At 29.3% G+C, this 18,539-nt stretch overlaps 3 protein-coding genes across 3 annotated transcripts; all 3 read left to right on the top strand.

Moving 5' to 3' along the window:
• The first annotated feature begins 348 nt into the window (after window positions 1–348).
• Window positions 349–3,437, top strand: LOC112777853 (replication protein A 70 kDa DNA-binding subunit D-like). Its single transcript, XM_072228234.1, has 10 exons — window positions 349–364; window positions 801–897; window positions 997–1,124; window positions 1,220–1,304; window positions 1,408–1,540; window positions 1,649–1,806; window positions 2,598–2,721; window positions 2,824–3,006; window positions 3,109–3,174; window positions 3,288–3,437. Exons 1-10 carry the CDS (start codon window positions 349–351, stop codon window positions 3,435–3,437), a joined length of 1,140 nt encoding a protein of 379 aa, XP_072084335.1.
• Window positions 3,438–5,842: 2,405 nt separating this feature from the next.
• On the top strand, window positions 5,843–10,771 carry LOC112777297 (replication protein A 70 kDa DNA-binding subunit D). The gene is made up of 11 exons (XM_072228235.1): window positions 5,843–5,992; window positions 7,817–8,084; window positions 8,196–8,292; window positions 8,382–8,503; window positions 9,076–9,160; window positions 9,238–9,364; window positions 9,442–9,596; window positions 9,992–10,109; window positions 10,204–10,419; window positions 10,531–10,620; window positions 10,721–10,771. Exons 1-11 carry the CDS (start codon window positions 5,843–5,845, stop codon window positions 10,769–10,771), a joined length of 1,479 nt encoding a protein of 492 aa, XP_072084336.1.
• A 4,391-nt stretch (window positions 10,772–15,162) lies between these two features.
• On the top strand, window positions 15,163–17,922 carry LOC112777854 (uncharacterized). Its single transcript, XM_025822239.2, has 6 exons — window positions 15,163–15,325; window positions 15,438–15,515; window positions 15,619–16,057; window positions 16,137–16,829; window positions 16,872–17,014; window positions 17,144–17,922. Exons 1-6 carry the CDS (start codon window positions 15,163–15,165, stop codon window positions 17,920–17,922), a joined length of 2,295 nt encoding a protein of 764 aa, XP_025678024.2.
• The last annotated feature ends 617 nt before the right edge of the window (window positions 17,923–18,539 follow it).

Here is an 18,539-nt window from a genome sequence, read left to right on the forward strand (position 1 = left end):
GGGCTTACTCGCTGAGGGCAACGTGTACGTGGTCACTAATTTTGGAGTTGCTTTGAATACCATCAAGTTCAAGCCTACTAGACACGAATTTAGGATCCATTTCAAGAGGGACACGATTGTGCGTCCGGTACAAGATTCTTCAGTTCCATTGAACGGATTTAATTTTGTTCCGTTCAAAACAATTCAATCAGAGTCTAAAGAAGATGCTTATTTAGTTGGTAAGTACTTTGTTAGATTAATCTATGATGTATGTGTTGTTTAATTCTTTAAAGTCTAATTTTTTAATCCTATATATTGTTTTGCACCATTTGCTGTCTTTTTTTTATTATGAGCATATAGTGGACAAATATGGATTCAATTGATGGTTGTTGCTATTCCTCTCAAGTCTCAACTATTGTAGATTTATATAATATTAATCTAAAATTTGTTTCATTGAGATATTATATTAAGGAAGAATTTTTTTTATTATTCCCTTCCTGTAACAAATATTCCCTTGCTGTAATTTTATATTAAGAAATAATATAATTTCTAACTCAGTTAAATATTGTTTCATTTGAATTTTGTTTAATAAAAATATTTATATAATTTTGTGTATTATCTTTATAATGTCCTATAATTTTGTTTCTTCAGGAACTTCGATTTCTAGGCCCTAACTATTTATTAACAGTTTTTATTATTTTTATTTTTAAGAGAATTAAAGGGATCTGATTTCAACATGAATAAAATGCATTGATTCCAAAGAGAAAAATTTGGGCATATAGAGTTTTGTTAATCAATAGATTGGTGCTTTTATTTTGTAGATGTGATAGGTCAGCTTGCTTCTAAGGGTAACTTGGTCGAATTCACACGGGATGGGAAGCCGTCAAGTTATATCACCATAGAACTTGATGATCTTGAGTAATGCTTAATATCTTTTTGATAGTGGCTTTTGTTTTAAAATCTTATTTTGGAATTTTGTGTCTCTCTTTAATCTACAAGAATTGCTATTTCTTATAGGGGTGGACAGAAATTAAGGGTAACGTTGTGGCAGTCTTTTGCTTTTGAATTGCTCAAATATCTAGAGGAACACCCGTGTCTTACCTATGTGGTTATTCTCCAAATGGGCAAGATGAAATTTTATAGTGGTTTGTTTATTTGTTTATTTTACTGGTATTTGAATGCATGTTTTCTGTCATCATATGCTTATGGTATTTTCTTTGTTTTGTTATGTCTTTTGTAGGGGTCATGGGTGTATCTAACACAAACTACAATTCGAAACTGTTTATCAATGTTGAGTTTCCAGCTGCCAGGGATTTCTTTGCGAGGTACAGTGTATAGATCAGTATTGTGGTCAGCAGATTATTTATACAATGCTTTTGATTATTAAACTATTGACAAATTTCATAATTTCTGATTTAAAAATGCAAGGGTGAACAAATTGGATCCTGTTGACGGACAAGGCATAATGCCGCTGGTCTGTGGTCAACCTGTTTCAGATGAGGAGGATTTTTTGCGTCTGTCAGTCTACAAAACAATTGCAGAGATAAAGGAGCATAATCAGGTAAAATTCTTTCTTTATTAGTTTTCCTTTTTTTATTGTATTAGTTCTAATGTTTGTTGGATCATAATCTCAATTTTTGTGTTGTACCCTCCCATCCATCGATTTTAGGATGCTGTATTTGTTACAGCCGGGACGATTAAAGAAGTTGAGACTGAATTTGGTTGGAGGTACAAAGGATGTAAGAAGTGTCGTCGTGGCTTGAAAGAACTTGATAAAAAATATTTCTGTCCCAATTGCATTAGAGACTACGGGTTCTATGAGCCAAGGTATGACTCACGATACTTCTTTAACATTCACACATTATATACTCTTTGTCCTCGAAGATAATGGTGTAATCTATGCATTTGTATTATTTGCTCAGACACTATTAAATTATTATTATTCTAATAGGTATTTTTATAACATTTTTTATGAATTATATATAATAAGGATTATTTTAAACTATTCTCGCTTGTGGGATGGAGACTCTTGGATAATTCCCCTTTCTGAGTTTTCAGATCGAATATGGAATCTTATGAGTTGTTTTTGAGTTTGATGTGAAGTTTCACACTGTTCATGATTATTATTTTTTTCTTGATTACATGTTGTAAAATTCTACTTGATTAGTATTTTTTTTTTAATTAAAAGGCACTGCTCATAATTTTTGCTTTTGTTATGGCCAGTCGGTGATAATTGCTTTTGTTATGGCCAGTCGGTGATAATTGTGTGAATGTGGGGTTGGAGATTTAGATTAACTATTATTGAAATCACATTGCAAAGTTACTTTCGTGGCTTGCTATTTCTGTGTTTTTGGATTCTGATTCACAAGGGAAATATAAAAAAATTTATTGGCTACTGGTTTATTTAGCTTTGATTTGTTCACGGGGTCACTTGCTTTTAGATTTTTTTTAATTCCATTTGATACGTTTTATTCTTCCTTGTGGGATGGAGACTCTTGGGTAAGTCATTAAAAAATTATTTGCATCCAATTCAGTAATAGCATAGTATAGATACTGATTATTGGTAAGATTTATGTAGTGTGTTGTTCTTGGACTGTATATTTTTTGGTGAATAATAGGTACATCATCCACATAAGGGTGATAGACCACACCGATGCTGGCTCTTTTGTTTTGTTCGATGGAGAAGCTGCAAAGTTTCTTGGAGTTTCTGCTAAGGACCTTAGGCAGTCTTGTGTGACTAAGGTTTGATGTCATATTCATTTTTTTGTGTTAATAGTATGGACTATACCTTAATTTTTATTACTTATGAGAGCATGAATGAAGTTTTTTTCCCTAACTGTGAAGGGTGTTGAGAAAAATTCCTGTCCCGAAGAGATTAATAAGCTTAGGGATATTAAGTTCATCTTCAAAGTGCAACTCAAGATGAGGAATCTGAACTCTTATGAACCATATGTGATTCATGTGCTGAGAATGACTAATGAGAATTCTTTGGTCTCTGCCTTCCTGGATAAATACAATTCCGACACTGTAATCCCCTCTGTCTAATAACTTTTTCTTTTGTTTCTGTATTAGAAAAACAGATCAACCAGATTTTGATGATGTCTTTTTATTGAATCGATTGTTTTGTAGGGCCTTTTGTCCCATGAAAATTCTGAACTATTGAGTTTGTCTACTGGTCCATACAACACTTCTAAGGTTTGTGTCAAATGATTTCCAATTTAAATTGTTACAGTGATGTTATTAATTTTTACATAGTAACTAAAATATTATTATTCTTATATTTATTGGTACATGATGGCATATCCCAGGCTTGTGAGAGTGAGCCAACTCCATCTCCTGCAGTTGATGAGAAATATAATTCTAAGATTCTCGGAGCTAAGAAACATATTGAAGAGATTGGAGAGGAGTCAGTTTCATCCAAATCTAAGAAAGGGAAGTGGGTTGTGGGGGAGGACTAAATCAACACGCCTCTACACAGTTCGATTTAAAATATAGGAGAATAATTTATTTAAACTATTATTTGAATGAACTATGGTTGTTTGAGAGTTATTAGGATCTACAATATATGAGCAGTTTATTTTTCAAAGTTTTTGTGTTGACATTAATTTATCTCTTATAACTTGATACAAGAGTTGTTTCGTATATTTGTTTATTTAATCCAAGATTTTGAGTGTGTTTTCTTTTAATAAATAGTTATTATTATTATTAGTATTTAAATAATTATATAAAAAAATGAAAGCCCGTTGAAGAAATAAGTGTAATATTGGTGGTGGTGATAATATGTTGGCAATTGCAAGGAGAGTTGAGTGAGATTCAACTATGCACAGCATGTTTGGTTTTGGAATATCTTGAACCTTGCATTGGAATCCCCTCTCTCATGGATATGATTACTACTTTGAGAACTTGGGAATAAATCATGCATTACTGAAATTATTTGCTCATTCATCATCATTATTATTATCATTATCATATACTTCTTCAGTTTTAAAATAGGTATGGCTTTTATTTTAATTTAAAATGCATATTTTAATTTTTTAATGAATCTAAAAGTTAAAATTAAAACAACAATTATTTTAAAATAGACAGAATCTATTCAATGAACAGAAATAAGAACTTTTTTTAATCAATTTTTTCGTTTATCAAAATAAGTGTAGAGAATCTGATCAATCACAAGTAGTCTCTTTATAAATTAGAATGAATAGAGAAAACAAAAGAAAATAAAAAGGGAATTAGAATAAATAAAGAAAACAGAAAGGGAATTAGAATAAATAAAGAAAACAAAAGAAAGCAAGAACACGTTAGCTGGTCTCCCTCCTCTCTTTTGTTACTTTTATAAGTTAGAATAGATAAATAAAACAAAAGAAAACAAAAAGGGAATAACACTTGCTGCATGCTGGTCTCCCTCCTCTCTTTTGTTACCTTTATTCATTCTTTCATTCAAAGATAACAAGAAGAGAAAACCCTAGCTAGCCTCCACCGCCGCCGAATGAAGTGATCGGTTGCCGCCGTCCGTGGCTGTCCGAAGAGTTTCTCTTTATACTGTCGGTGTTTTTCCAAGTCAGATCCCCTATTTGATGTCTTCTTCATCACTCAGCGCCCATCCTCCGTCGGATTCTTCCTGCTGTTCGCGATCGTCTTGTCGCCGTCGTCTCGGCGTCATTATCTCGAAGGTCAGTGGCTTTGGTGTGCACCTATTCTTCGATTTTCATTTTATTCTCTGGATCTCTATTCTAAAATCAACAAATTATTGAATGATTATAGGGTTTTGTTTTGTTGAAATCGTTGAATGATTATTTGATTTTGGGGTTCTGGATCTGTTGTACTGCTGCTGCTTTGTGTTTTTGTAAAATTTGTAGATTATTATTTGATTATTCAGCTCACCGTTGTATGTTTTGTGTTTTAGATTATAGAGAAAAAAAACCAATAACTTGAAACACTTGCACACAAACATGCCCAGTCCTAACAACAGCTTCCCGATGGATCCTTTCTTGGGTCCTTTTCCTGTTCTCAGAACCTTGGTTGTAACCATGGTAAGTCTCTGAACTAATTCATTAATATATGTAATTTAAAACCCTAATCCCAAATTGCATGCGACCCATATATAATTAAATTTATCATACAATTGATCCCTCTTTTAATAAGTCTTTTCACGTAATTTTTTTTATTTTGTCTAAATCTTATATATTATTTTTTTATTTGTCTTATGTTGTAATATTTTTTTTGGAGTCAATAAAAATCAATACCTCAAATTTTAAATTATAGAAAATATGATACTATGTTATAAAATTATTTTTTCTAATAATTTAAGCTCATAAAAAAGGCATATGATTTGGATAAAATTATCTTAAATTTGCTACGTATGATACATGGTTTAGAAAATAACAATAAAATGATGAGATTTTTTTTGAAATAAAATAATACAAATATCTTTCTTCTGATACATATATTATGTGTATTACTGTACACGTATATATTATTGATTTTTCTGATACATATATTATGGGTATTATTATATACGTATATATATTTTTTTTTTCTTAAAGGAAGACATGAATTCAGCTGTTATTTTCATATCTTTTTTTACTCAATTTATTTTTAATTGACAGTATTTATGATATAGAATAAGAGCTGTATTTTCAATTCAAATCTTTTTTTATTTTTTAAATTATCAAGACAGATTTTTTCTTCTTTTGGATTATGGAAGAAATATGATTTTGGATGCAGTCTAATTTTAAAGTGATTTACCCAAAAAAATATACCTCTTCTTAGTTGCTATAAAAGCCTAGGAAGTATGGTCTTATACTGTTATCATACATACTTGCTATAATTTACGTTTGCTCTTATTTTTTTATCTAGAGAAAAAATGGATATACAATATGATTTGTTAGAGATGATTGCACCGCCAAAAGAGAGCTGGAAGATTCATGTCAGAGTAATCAGACTCTGGTCTTTACCAAAATTCAAAGACCCCAAGTCCAGTAGCTCTATTGAAATGGTGTTGATGAATGAGCAGGTACTTCTAATTTATTTATCCACACAATTATTTCTCTATTTTTATACACATAGTCCTACATTTGTATGTTCCTCATTCTCATAATTATTACAATTTCAATCTCAACAGTTTTATGATTTTCATGTGACCATTCAATTAAAAACAGAACAAGAATAAAACCCAATTATATATTTTCTTGCAAGAAAAGCAAGAAAATTTTTTATAAAAGAATATTTTACAGTAAAAAAAGATTTAAATTTTAACTCTGTTAAATATTGTTTCATTTAAATTTTGTTTCATAAGAAAATTTATATAATTTTAATTATTATCCTTATAATGTCCTATAACAATTAAATAATGCTTTAAAAATTAATGTGTCTTATTTTGCTTTAAATTCTGCATTAAAAAATTTTATTAAGGAAATATAATTTTATAAGCCAAAATAATTTATCAATATGATTGTATTACATAATATGTTTATATTTAGTGTATTTCATTTGAATTGGCTGATGCGTCATTTTTTGTTATAGGTATAGGACTAAAAAAAATTATATTATTTAGTAAAATTTTTCTTCAATTTGTTATTGGCTCTGTTTTGTTTTTTTTAATTATCTATGTTTTTTGGTACATGCTAATGACATTGAAAGTACTTTCTTTTTATTCTGATACAAGTCAAACATGACTCTAATATATAATTAGATAATTATGGGTATTGTTAGCGTATAATATATATATATATATATATATATATATATATATATATATATATATATATATTATTTTAGATGTTATTTTTTTTATTAAAATTTATTGAATACTTTTAGAATACAGATTTTTTGACTATATGATTATATCTGCTATTTCTGTAATTGACTAAAAGAACAAGAAAGTAATTGACTAATTGACCTGTATATCAAACAATAGTCATTGGCGTTCAGGGACCTTACTCCTCAAGTTATTATTATTTGGGTGGGGATCAATCATCGTATTTTAAAGAAGATACAATAATTTAAGCTTCTTGGTGGTGTTTTTTTTTTTAAATGTTCAACGTGGATTCCAAAATACCAGTACACTTAACACTTTTTTTTCTTCCAATTTTATAATTTAGTATTAACTCGAAGGATAGCGATTTTACCAACTTCTAATTAATAGAGTCACTTATTTATTATATGCTATTTTCAACTTATTCTTAATGAAAAAATTTTATGAAAAATAAAATAATCAAATAAAAAGGTTTCATTATCAATTTTAAGAATAATAAAATTTCAATATTTGATTATATTCTTATGTAGCATTATTTTAAGATTCTAATACTGAACTATTAATTTTATATTAGGTGACTTATGTTTAATTGTCTTGATTTTTAATAAAATTAATTAAATAAATTATATAATTTTGTGGAATTATTCCACAATTATATTATTACTTAAAATTTTTTTTCTCTCTGTTGATAAAAACTCTCTTCTTTCTCCTGGTAACACACAGTTAGATGATGTGGGAGAGTTGCTGCTGTTGTCTCTACTTTGACAACAGTGACCCTCCATTCTCCCTCCCCCCCCCTTAAGATCAAGATTTAGAGAAAAATTTTGATTCATGAAGTTGTTTAGAGATCAGAAAAATATTCAGAAATAGGAGTGGTTCACGAAGAAGATGGCACAAGTTTTAAGCAATCATGACATGGGACCGATATATATTAATTCTAGGCCATAATTATTTATTAACAGTATTTTATATTTTTATTTTTAATATATATGAAGCAACTTTATCTTCAATATGATGAAGTCATGTCACAATGAGATCCTGTAGAAAGTGAATAATAAAATTTTTTTCTTTGTGAAAAAATAGGGAACAACTATGCATGCTTCTGTAGGTGAGGATTTGATATCTGTGTTCGAGTCATCGATATCGGAAGGAACTGTGTATGTTTTTACATACTTTGGAGTTAACAACAACTGTGGGTTGTATCGCACAACATCGCATCAATTTCGGTTGTTTTTTCAAGATAGAACTACTGTCTTACCCTCTTTCTGTGATGCAATACCGTTACATGGTATTAAGTTGGTCCCTTTTAGGGAAATTATGGGATACTCTCCTCATCATCCTTTTTTGGTTGGTAAGTGTATAATTTATGGCAAGTACACAAGTTGATTTTTTTCTTAATTATGACAAAATATCACTAAAAGGTGTGATTTGGGCACATTTTTCTGTTTGATATTTATTTAAGACGTTGCTGGAGTTATGGCCGGCGTGGAGGGTGAGAGAAAATACATGAACGATGACAAACTTATTAACATGATGGTCATTCATATTGAGAATGACGGGTGCGTTTTTTCCAACAATCCTTACTCACCACTTAATATGTTTAAATAAGTAATCTTTTATTTTCTAAATAATTTGCATTTCTATACAGTTTACGGCTTAATATTATTGTTCTTGGAGAGATGGTGGACCGGATCAAGAATTTTCTAGCATCGGGCGATCAACAACTGCCAATAGTTATTTTTCAATTTGCAAGAGTAAAAAATGCTGGAGGTACATGAGTATTTAATTACTATCAAATGATTATATTCTTATTGTAACTATTTCTACTAATTATTGAGATGCAAAATGGGTGGCTCATGAAAGGTTGTCAATAGAAGGAAGGTTATGCCATCAATATTTTCATATAGTAAAAACAGTTGAGATAAGTAGAGATTTTTTTAAATATCATTGAAAATTATCTTTTTTGTTTTTAATTTCTAAAATTTAATTGGTTGAAGTGATATAAACTATTATTATATAAAATTGGATAAACGAGGTATCAGCAGTTTTTTTTCTTCGTTGATTGTAAATCCTATGTTGAATTACTCGAGAATTAATTAATCAATATATAATTTTAAACTATATTTCTGTTATTATATAATATTTTTTATTATTTTATATTTGCATTGAATATTTTTTTTATATGTCATTGCTAAAATAAAAAGTTTTAATAATTAATTAGGTTCACGGTAGGTTATAGTTAATTTTTTAAATCTAAATACACTTTTGGTTACCTTCCATTCGATAATTCTTCTGTCATGTATAATTGTACAACTCATTTAAATAATGATTGTTATATATAGGTACCAATATTGTGCAGAACATTATGTATGGTACTAGACTCTTGATAAATCCAGATATTCCTGAGGCTTTGATGCTTCGAAAAAGGTATTGTAACAATATTGTGAATTATTTATGGTTGTGCATATTAACTGTATTTTTGTGGCATCGTGATTGATAAGTAGTGTGTACTATAGAGAGATCTCGCAGTACATGTCTGTGGTTTCTGGCAAACCAGCATATCTTGATGAAGATGAAGTTTTATATTCCATTGGGAGGAAAACAATAAAGGAGTTACGTGCTGCTGCGGATGTGAGTGCTTTATATAAAACTACTTTTTTTCGTTTGGTTAATTTTTTTTTAAAAACTTTCAAACTGTTCCTATATAGGTTGGATTCTATATTGTTCGGGCCACTGTTCTTGATGTTGAACCCGTTCCAAGTTGGTGGTATAAATCATGTGTTTGCAGCGTGAAGGCAGAAGCTAATGCGGATGAATACTTCTGCGATGGCTATAATAGGGACGTGAATAATGTGGTTGACAGGTATTACTCTAATTAGATTTATTTGTGCAATCTTTTCATAAAAATGCAATATAGTTAACTAATTGATTATGTTGATTTTTAATGATTTAGCAATATCTGGCTTAATACTAATATTTATTAAAAACAAAAACTGCTTTGGTTGATGGAAATCTGGTTTAGCCACAAAAAAAAGGATGGCAAACAAAGATAGAGTGCACAGAAAAAAATTCATATACCTACAACACTTTTATACCAAAGTCTCCTTTGCTAGGCTAAAATCTAGAAAACTGATAAATTTAAAAAAAAATTGTGTTTGAGCATCTAAATTATGTTGAATATCATTTTTATGATTTTGTTGTAACTAAAGGGTGATAGGCCAGGTGTTAATTGATGTTTTTGAATTAAAAAAAAAACAGGTATAAGTTGAATTTGTTGGTTTTTGATGGTACTGGTACAACGAACTTTGTTGTGTTCGATAAGGAGGTCGCAGCACTATTCGGACGAATCTGTACTGAGATGGTGAAAGAGTTGAATGTACGTGAAACCAATTTCGTTGAACACGTTATGATTGTCAATAAGATATGTTTGTTTATTTAGAACGATATAAATGTAAAACTTTTTGGTGTAGGAAAAAGGGAAAGCAAGCAAAGATCCTACTGGTTTTAATGAGTTTTTCCTTGATAAGGAGTTTCTATTCAAGGTCGAAGTAGAAACTACTGGATGGTGCGATACTTATGATGTATCGGTGATACGTTCTGATTCTACCAATTTACCGAGGTGGAGGGACACTCAAGGCCCGGTAAAATCTGGTGTACCCCGTGCTGGTCCTATTAACCCTATGCATGTATGATTTCTTCTTTATTTTTTGTTGATTTTTAGACTATGTATATTAAGGCTTAATTTGCCAAATATGAGATGCTGTTTATTTATTTTTTTTCATTGTTTTTTTATGTAGCCTCGAGGTGAAGATGGATGTTTTGTTTGTGATGAGTCACCTGATCCAATTGTAAAAAATTTGTCTGTTATTAAAAGACCTGTTGTGAGGGTATTCATTTAGTCTTCACTTATATGGCCTCTTTTATATTTTGGAATTTATTTTTTGGTTAAAATCTTAATTATACTTTTTTGTTTTGTTTTGTTTGAAGCGTCTGTTGGATGAGTTCAACATGTCTGGTGCTCCTTCCATTAAAAAGTAGCTGCTGTGAAACATGAGGTTTTTCATGTAATGGAGATAAAGGAGCATGTTTTAAAGGTTTGGTGGAGTTTTGGCTATGACTATTGTTTATTGAGAGAACAGATACTATTCAAATTTTAAAATATTTTATATTAAATAATTGTTGTTTTGTTTTATTTAATTATCTATATTTTTTGGGACATGCTAATGACATTGAAAATACTTTCTTTTTATTTTGATACAAGTCAAACATGACTCTAATATATAATTAGATAATTATGGGTATTGTTAGCGTATAATATATATATATATTATTTTAGATGTTATTTTTTTTATTAAAATTTATTGAATACTTTTAGAATACAGATTTTTTGACTATATGATTATATCTGCTATTTCTGTAATTGACTAAAAAGAACAAGAAAGTAATTGACTAATTGACCTGTATATCAAACAATAGTCATTGGCGTTCAGCGACCTTACTCCTCAAGTTATTATTATTTGGGTGGGGATCAATCATCGTATTTTAAAGATACAATCATTTAAGCTTCTTGGTGGTTTTTTTTTTTTTTTTTTAAATATTCAACATGGATTCCAAAATACCACTACACTTAATACTTTTTTTTCTTCCAATTTTATAATTTAGTATTAACTCGAAGGATAGCGATTTTACCAACTTCTAATTAATAGAGTCACTTATTTATTATATGCTATTTTCAACTTATTCTTAACGAAAAAAATTTTATGAAAAATAAAATAATGAAATAATTTTATGAAAAATAAAATAATAAAATAAAAAGGTTTCATTATCAATTTTAAGAATAATAAAATTTCAATATTCGATTATATTCTCATGTAACATTATTTTAAGATTCTAATACTGAACTATTAATTTTATATTAGGTGACTTATGTTTAATTGTCTTGATTTTTAATAAAATTAATTAAATAAATTATATAATTTTGTGGAATTATTCCAATTATATTATTACTTAAAATTTTTTTTTCTTTCTGTTGATAAAAATTCTCTTCTTTCTCCTGGTAACACACAGTTAGATGATGTGGGAGAGTTGTTGCCCGTTGTCTCTACTTTGACAACAGTGATCCTCCACTCTCTCTCCTCCTCCCCCCCCCCCTAAAATCGAGATTTAGAGAAAAATTTTGATTCATGAAGTTGTTTAGAGATCAGAAAAATATTCAAAAATAGGAGTGGTTCACGAAGAAGATGGCACAAATTTTAAGCAATCATGACATGGGACCGATATATATTAATCATATTCTAAATTCTTCAACCTAAACTCAAAATCCGCAAATAAAAATTAGTATATGGATTTTTCCGAAATAAAATAATAACATTAATAAAAAGTGCTTTTAATTTATTATTAGTTAATCATTGAACGTATAATTATCAAATAAAACATATTATTAAATGAGAGAAATTACTGAATGAGAGTGATTGTTAGAGTGTTGGTGTTGTATGCTGTTGTGACTCATTAAAGTATGTTATATTATATTTATGACTCCGTAAATAGAAAATTTTTATTTCGTTCAAAAAAGAAAACTATTAATTTAAAATAAAATAATATCTTTGATTCTTTCCAACAAATTATAACATATACACATTAATATTTTAGCCCAGCCCAAAATACAATAGCTCTATATAAGAACTCTACAATTACATATAATCTTTCATATTCAATATTTGATTATTAGATATCCTTTTGAAGGTGTTACTGTTGCACATTGCACCACATCTTTATGTAAGTTTTATTTATTTTTTTTCATTTCAAATAAATTTTTTAAGTGTTGATTAGTCTTCTATTGATTAGTGTTTTGGTTTTATTTTGTTCAACTTCTTTACAATTTTATTTTTTTTACTGTTCACATGTTATAAACTTATTAGTTTAGTAATTGAAAAGAATTAATATAATATAGCTTAATTGTTAAATATTTGAAAAAAAAAAGGACTATTATACACTCTCTAAAAATACTGTTACTACACAATACACTATGTTTTATGTAATTTTTATATGTTTTATGTAAGTTTCATTTTCTTTTATCAGATAGGTTAAAGTTTATTAATTTAGATACTAATTTTTATTATTCACTCAATGTAATTATCCAAAATTATATATTTTATTATTTATAAAATAAATTTAAAAATTATATATCACGGAGAACATGCAGTACCACCTTTTAAAAGTATATTATTATTATTATTATTGTTATTGTTATTATTATTATTATTATTATTGAAGCATACCACAAAGTTGTATTTAATTTTTAATACGTAATCTAATTTTTAATATTTAAATTTTAAATGACTAAAATTATTCTGTGTTGAATATTTTGTCTTTAACTAATTTTTTTTGTTATATGTTGATTAAAAAATGTGATTTATTGAATACTTCTAAATTCAAATTTAAAAATTGTGGTGCAGGAGTGTATATTTTCAATTAATTATTTAATAATATATAATGTAACAATTAGTTTGCTTAAGATAGCTATATTTAAATTGGTTTGGCTTATATATATATATATATATATATATATATATATATATATATATATATATATATATATATATATATATATATATATATATATATATATATATATATATCCATTTTAATTAGATTATTAATTTGTGAATTAAAAGTCACTGTTAATATATTTTTACATATTTAAAAATTAAGTTTTTTATTTTTTAAGTAAAAATTGATACCTCATAAATTAATCAATAAATAATCAATATTGTGAGTTAATGGATATTTAAAATTTAACTTCAAAATAAGTATTAAAATTTGAAAATTTGTATTCGTAGCTCATTGTTGCGGAAGAAGTACATTGTAGATAAGTGACTTAACAACGATAATGTATCCTACTCCAATCACACAATCGAAGGTTGCAAGGTTAAGACGAAAGATAATTTTGGCAAGAAAACGAAAAAGACTTGATGATAATGAGTCTGCTTTCTTTGGTGCTTCTGGTAGGTGTTCTTCTAAAACTTCTTTAATTTCTATTTTTTATGGGAATTACAGTTTAAACTATTATTGTTGTTGAGAATATTAGCGAAGTAGTTTGTACTATACATAATTTTTTAAATATTTTAGTTTAGTGATTTAAAAACTAAAAATAACTATTCATCTTTATAACTTTTTTTAAACTCATATTTTTTTTTGGTGACTTTTTAAATTCATATTTAATAAGCTATAAATTACATAAAAACTATGCAATCTTCAAATCTTCATATACTATTTAGGTTAATTAATTATTTAATATTATTTAAAATATACTCTATCATAATTTAAAATAATATACTATTTATCTTAAATTAATACATGAAACTCTATATTAATTGGGAAACTATAAAATTTGATGGTTTTGTGTATATCTATTTAACTCGATTTAAATAAATTGAAATTTTAAAATTATATTTAAATTTAGAGTTTTATTTGTTATTTAAATTGCATTGTATTTATTTTTAACTAATGACTGGTTATATTTTGAATAATATGATATGAATACTCATTGATTTAGTTTAATAATTTAAAAAATAATTCAATAAAGCTAAACTAATACAAAAAAATTTTTAACTACGAAAGTATACTACTAAAATTATATAAAATCAAATACGAGATTAGTTAATTGAATAATTATTATTTGTGTTTCATTTATTTTTTTTTTTACTTAACAGTGTCGAAGAACAACAATAATACAAATTTTGACGTACATAAAAATGTGCATCATATTACTACAAGTCAAAGAACAGTGTGTCGAAAAACTGGTACCTCATCTAATATTCTCAGTTTACAATCCAGTAAAGATAAATGTGACATTTTTTTCACTGTAATTGACTCATATTTATCTAAATTTAATTTATATCGGTTTAATGATGAAAATTTTCTATATATATTTCTCATTACTCATTCATAGGGAAGCAACTATCTATGCATGGTATACACTGTGCCTCGCATGGAATTTTTGGACAAGAAAATACTCCTCCTAATTATGTAAGACCTTCTACATCAGAGATAAGATCTAAATCTTTAACTCTACAGACGGATCCTTCATTGACAAGAACTCCACTGTCCGTGTTAACAAATAGTACGTATAGTGAATGATTGCCAAATGATTCATACACCAATATTTAACAAAAAGTATACTTCATCGGAAATCATTTATATAACATAGATTTATTATAATTCTAGCATACTCCAGTGTACAAGGACCCGTCAATAATCTAACTGAAGTCGTTTCACAAAATCAGCTTCCATCACACTCCGGTTTCCACCGATCGTGCCTAACAGAAAGGTAATTTAGAAAAGATAGTCGTCATTATTATATTCTTTTTTTTCTATAGTTTCTATGGTTTATTTGAATGAAATTTAACTTTTTGTAAAGAAGTTCTACTATGATTGGGGTGCAAAAAGGACAATCTTCCTCTGTTGTTGCTTCGGTGGTTATTAATTTGGCACAACTTTATGAAGATGTAAATTTATCGACTGTTAAGACACATCTACCAAGCGCTGACACACACATTGGCCAACGTGTTGACCCTTTAGTTGATGATGAAGGTAATTTCTTACTATATCAAGAATTTAAGTTTGTAGTTTGCAAGATATATGAATTATTAGTAATACATCAAAATGATTATGTTTGCATTTTTTATAATTTTTTTTACTGTAGTTTTGAATGGTTATGATGATTCAATGTTGGATGCGGATATGGAAGATAATTTTATACCGTCCTCAGAAATCTTAGACGGTATGTAAAATTTTTATCTGTATGCTTATTTGCATCTGTGTACATCATGGACTAAATTGTATCGGTATGACAACTGAGTAGCTAAAGAGAGTTCATTCGGCAGATGTATGGGATATAGGAAATCCTATTTATCAATGTCAACACTGTAAAGCATGGATGTGGTCTGGAGAAAGGCTTGCTAAATCCAAACAGTCACCCCAACCAAAGTTTTCATTATGTTGTATGGAAGGAAAGATTGAGCTTCCTCTACTTTCTGTGCCTCCTGATGAGCTCATTCAGCTTCATACTGGAGGAGATCAAAGAAGTATTCATTTCCTAAAAAATATAAGGACATTTAATTCAATGTTTTGTTTTACATCAATGGCTGGAAAAATTGACCGTGGGGTGAACAATGGGACTGCTCCTCCAATTTTTAAGCTTGGGGGTCAAAACTATCATAGCATTGGTAGCTTACTTCCTCCTGATAGTTTGCGACCAACATTTGCCCAGCTATATATCTATGACACAGAAAATGAGATTGATAATCGAATAGGCACACTTCGGTAATTTTCATGCAACCAGTCAAATTTTTTAGTTATTTCTTATCTGTGAGAGAAAATAACATAAATTTTTTTTTTACAGTTCCAATGAAGCTATAAATGAGCGGGATAGGGAAATTGTGGCAATATTAAGAAACATGCTGGACAGATATAATAGTTTGGCAAAGAGTTTTCGCTATGCAAGAGATAGATACCAACAGGAAAATTGCACAAACATAAAGCTTAAGTTGATTAGTAAAAGGACTACAGATGGCAGGACATACAACTTGCCATCTGCATCTGAAGTGGCTGCATTGATTGTTGGCGATGTCGAACAACTTAGCAAGGATAGAGATATTATTATAGAGAGTCAATCTAGAAAGCTCCAGCGGATTGATGTTTTTCATCCATCTTATTTAGCCTTGCAATATCCATTGTTGTTTCCGTATGGGGAGGATGGATTTCGTTTGGATATTGCAACATCAGATTCTATCTCCGCTAGACCTACAAAGAAAAACAAAACAATCACTTTGCGACAATTCTTTGCTTTTCGACTACAGAAAAGGACGGGTGAATCTCCGTTAATTCTGAGATCAAAGAGATTATTCCAACAGTTTCTGGTAGATGCCTACACAATGGTGGAATCAGAGAGGTTAAAATTCTTTAGGTGTAAACAACCACAGTTGAGGGTTGATAAATACAAATGTCTGCATGAAAGTCTTATAAACGGGGATGTAGATGCTGCAAGGCTTGGCAAAAGAATAATACTTCCCAGTACTTTTACCGGTGGACCTAGGTATATGATGAATAATTGTAAAGATGCGTTTGCAATTTGCAGATATGCAGGATATCCTAGCTATTTTATCACCATGACCTGTAACCCTGAATGGGATGAGATAAGAAGAGAAGTGACTTCCATTGGATTGAAGGCAGAAGACCGTCCTGATATATTGTGTCGAGTTTTCAAGATCAAGCTTGATGGTTTGATAGATGACCTCAAATAGGGAAAAATATTTGGCAAAATTTTGGGATGTAAGTCTGTGTTTATGCAACGCTTTATTAAAATCCTATGTTGTAATGCTTTGCTCATTTGTCTTTTTCAATTTTCAGACGTTTGTACTGTAGAGTTTCAAAAGAGAGGGCTTCCACATGCACATATCCTTTTATTCATGAGTAACGAGTTTAAGCCACAAACACCAGATGACATAGACAAACATATAACAGCTGAGATTCCTGATGAAAATGAAAGGCCAAATCTACATAGAGCTGTTCAAAATTACATGGTACATGGTCCATGTGGTCCATACAACAAGAATTCACCTTGCATGAAGAATGGATCCTGTTCAAAGTTCTATCCTAAAGAGTTTAGACAGCGAACACTCATTGATGAGGCCGGATTTCCCAAATATAGGCGTACTGATAACGGTCGAACAGTGAAGAAAAGGGAATGTGTACTAGACAATAAGTTTATTGTTCCGTATAATCCAGAATTGTTGCTCAAGTTCGGGTGCCACATAAATGTGGAATACACATGCCAAACAAGTTCTATTAAGTATCTGTTTAAGTATGTACACAAGATTAATGACCGCGTAACAGCTACTCTATACAATGCTGGTGATCCATCAGAAGCCACACAAGTTGTTGACGAAATTAGGAATTACTACGATTGTAGGTATATTTCGGCATGTGAGGCAGTCTGGCATCTATTTGGATACGAAATCCAAGAGAAAGAACCATTTGTGATTAGACTTCCATTCCATTTGGAGGATGAGCAACCTGTGGTTTATGGTGAAACTTCTAATGTGAATGATATCGTCGAAAGAGAAATATCTCATAGGTCCATGTTTTTGGGATGGATGGCAGCGAACATGTCATATCCTTATGCTTGAAGTCTGACTTATACTGAGTTTCCAACCAAGTTTGTTTGGAAGGACGATTCTTCAAAGTGGTTTCCTCGAAAGAAAGGCTTCGCAATTGGAAGGTTAACTCATGTACCTGCAGGTAATGACGAGTTTACATTCAATTTTGATCTTACTTATTTAAGGATTTAAATTTAAAATCTTAACAGCCTGTACCCCATGTCCATTTTATTCAATTTATCTACACTAGAAAATAAATGTTCATATAACTTTCAACAGTTATAATTTGTAGATTATACGATTTTTTATTTTTCAATATTTTTTAGAAAAATTATTCTTAAGCGGATGTGAAGCTACATAATAATTAAAATAGCGTAGCTTAATCCATTTAACAACTTAAAAGTGGGATTTTAACTAAGTTTTTTGCAGCAAATACCGAAGAATATTACCAACGACTTCTGTTGAATACTCAAAGAGGATGTACGAGTTTTCGAGATATAAGAACAGTTGGAGGAATAATTTATGCTACGTATAGAGATGCATGCTTCGCCCTTGGACTCTTGCAAGATGACAAAGAATTCATTGATGCAATTAAGGAAGCAAGCTCATGGGCCTCAGGATCATATATTAGGAGGTTATTTGTCATT

The sequence above is a fragment of the Arachis hypogaea genome, chromosome 19, assembly GCF_003086295.3.
Source record: "Arachis hypogaea cultivar Tifrunner chromosome 19, arahy.Tifrunner.gnm2.J5K5, whole genome shotgun sequence".
Taxonomy (NCBI): Eukaryota; Viridiplantae; Streptophyta; class Magnoliopsida; order Fabales; family Fabaceae; genus Arachis; species Arachis hypogaea.

Excerpts from the sequence above, each read along its gene's own strand:
- LOC112777853 (XM_072228234.1), top strand. Across the intron at positions 1,807-2,597 it reads TACGGGTTCTATGAGCCAAG|GTACATCATCCACATAAGGG; the intron begins GTATGACTCACG and ends GGTGAATAATAG. Across the intron at positions 3,175-3,287 it reads GTCCATACAACACTTCTAAG|GCTTGTGAGAGTGAGCCAAC; the intron begins GTTTGTGTCAAA and ends GGCATATCCCAG.
- LOC112777297 (XM_072228235.1), top strand. The coding sequence starts at position 5,843 with ATGGATATACAATATGATTTGTTAGAGATGATTGCACCGCCAAAAGAG. Across the intron at positions 9,161-9,237 it reads GCTTTGATGCTTCGAAAAAG|TGTGTACTATAGAGAGATCT; the intron begins GTATTGTAACAA and ends ATTGATAAGTAG. Across the intron at positions 10,420-10,530 it reads GTCCTATTAACCCTATGCAT|CCTCGAGGTGAAGATGGATG; the intron begins GTATGATTTCTT and ends TTTTTTATGTAG.
- LOC112777854 (XM_025822239.2), top strand. The coding sequence starts at position 15,163 with ATGATTGGGGTGCAAAAAGGACAATCTTCCTCTGTTGTTGCTTCGGTG. Across the intron at positions 15,326-15,437 it reads CCCTTTAGTTGATGATGAAG|TTTTGAATGGTTATGATGAT; the intron begins GTAATTTCTTAC and ends TTTTTACTGTAG. Across the intron at positions 15,516-15,618 it reads GTCCTCAGAAATCTTAGACG|ATGTATGGGATATAGGAAAT; the intron begins GTATGTAAAATT and ends TTCATTCGGCAG.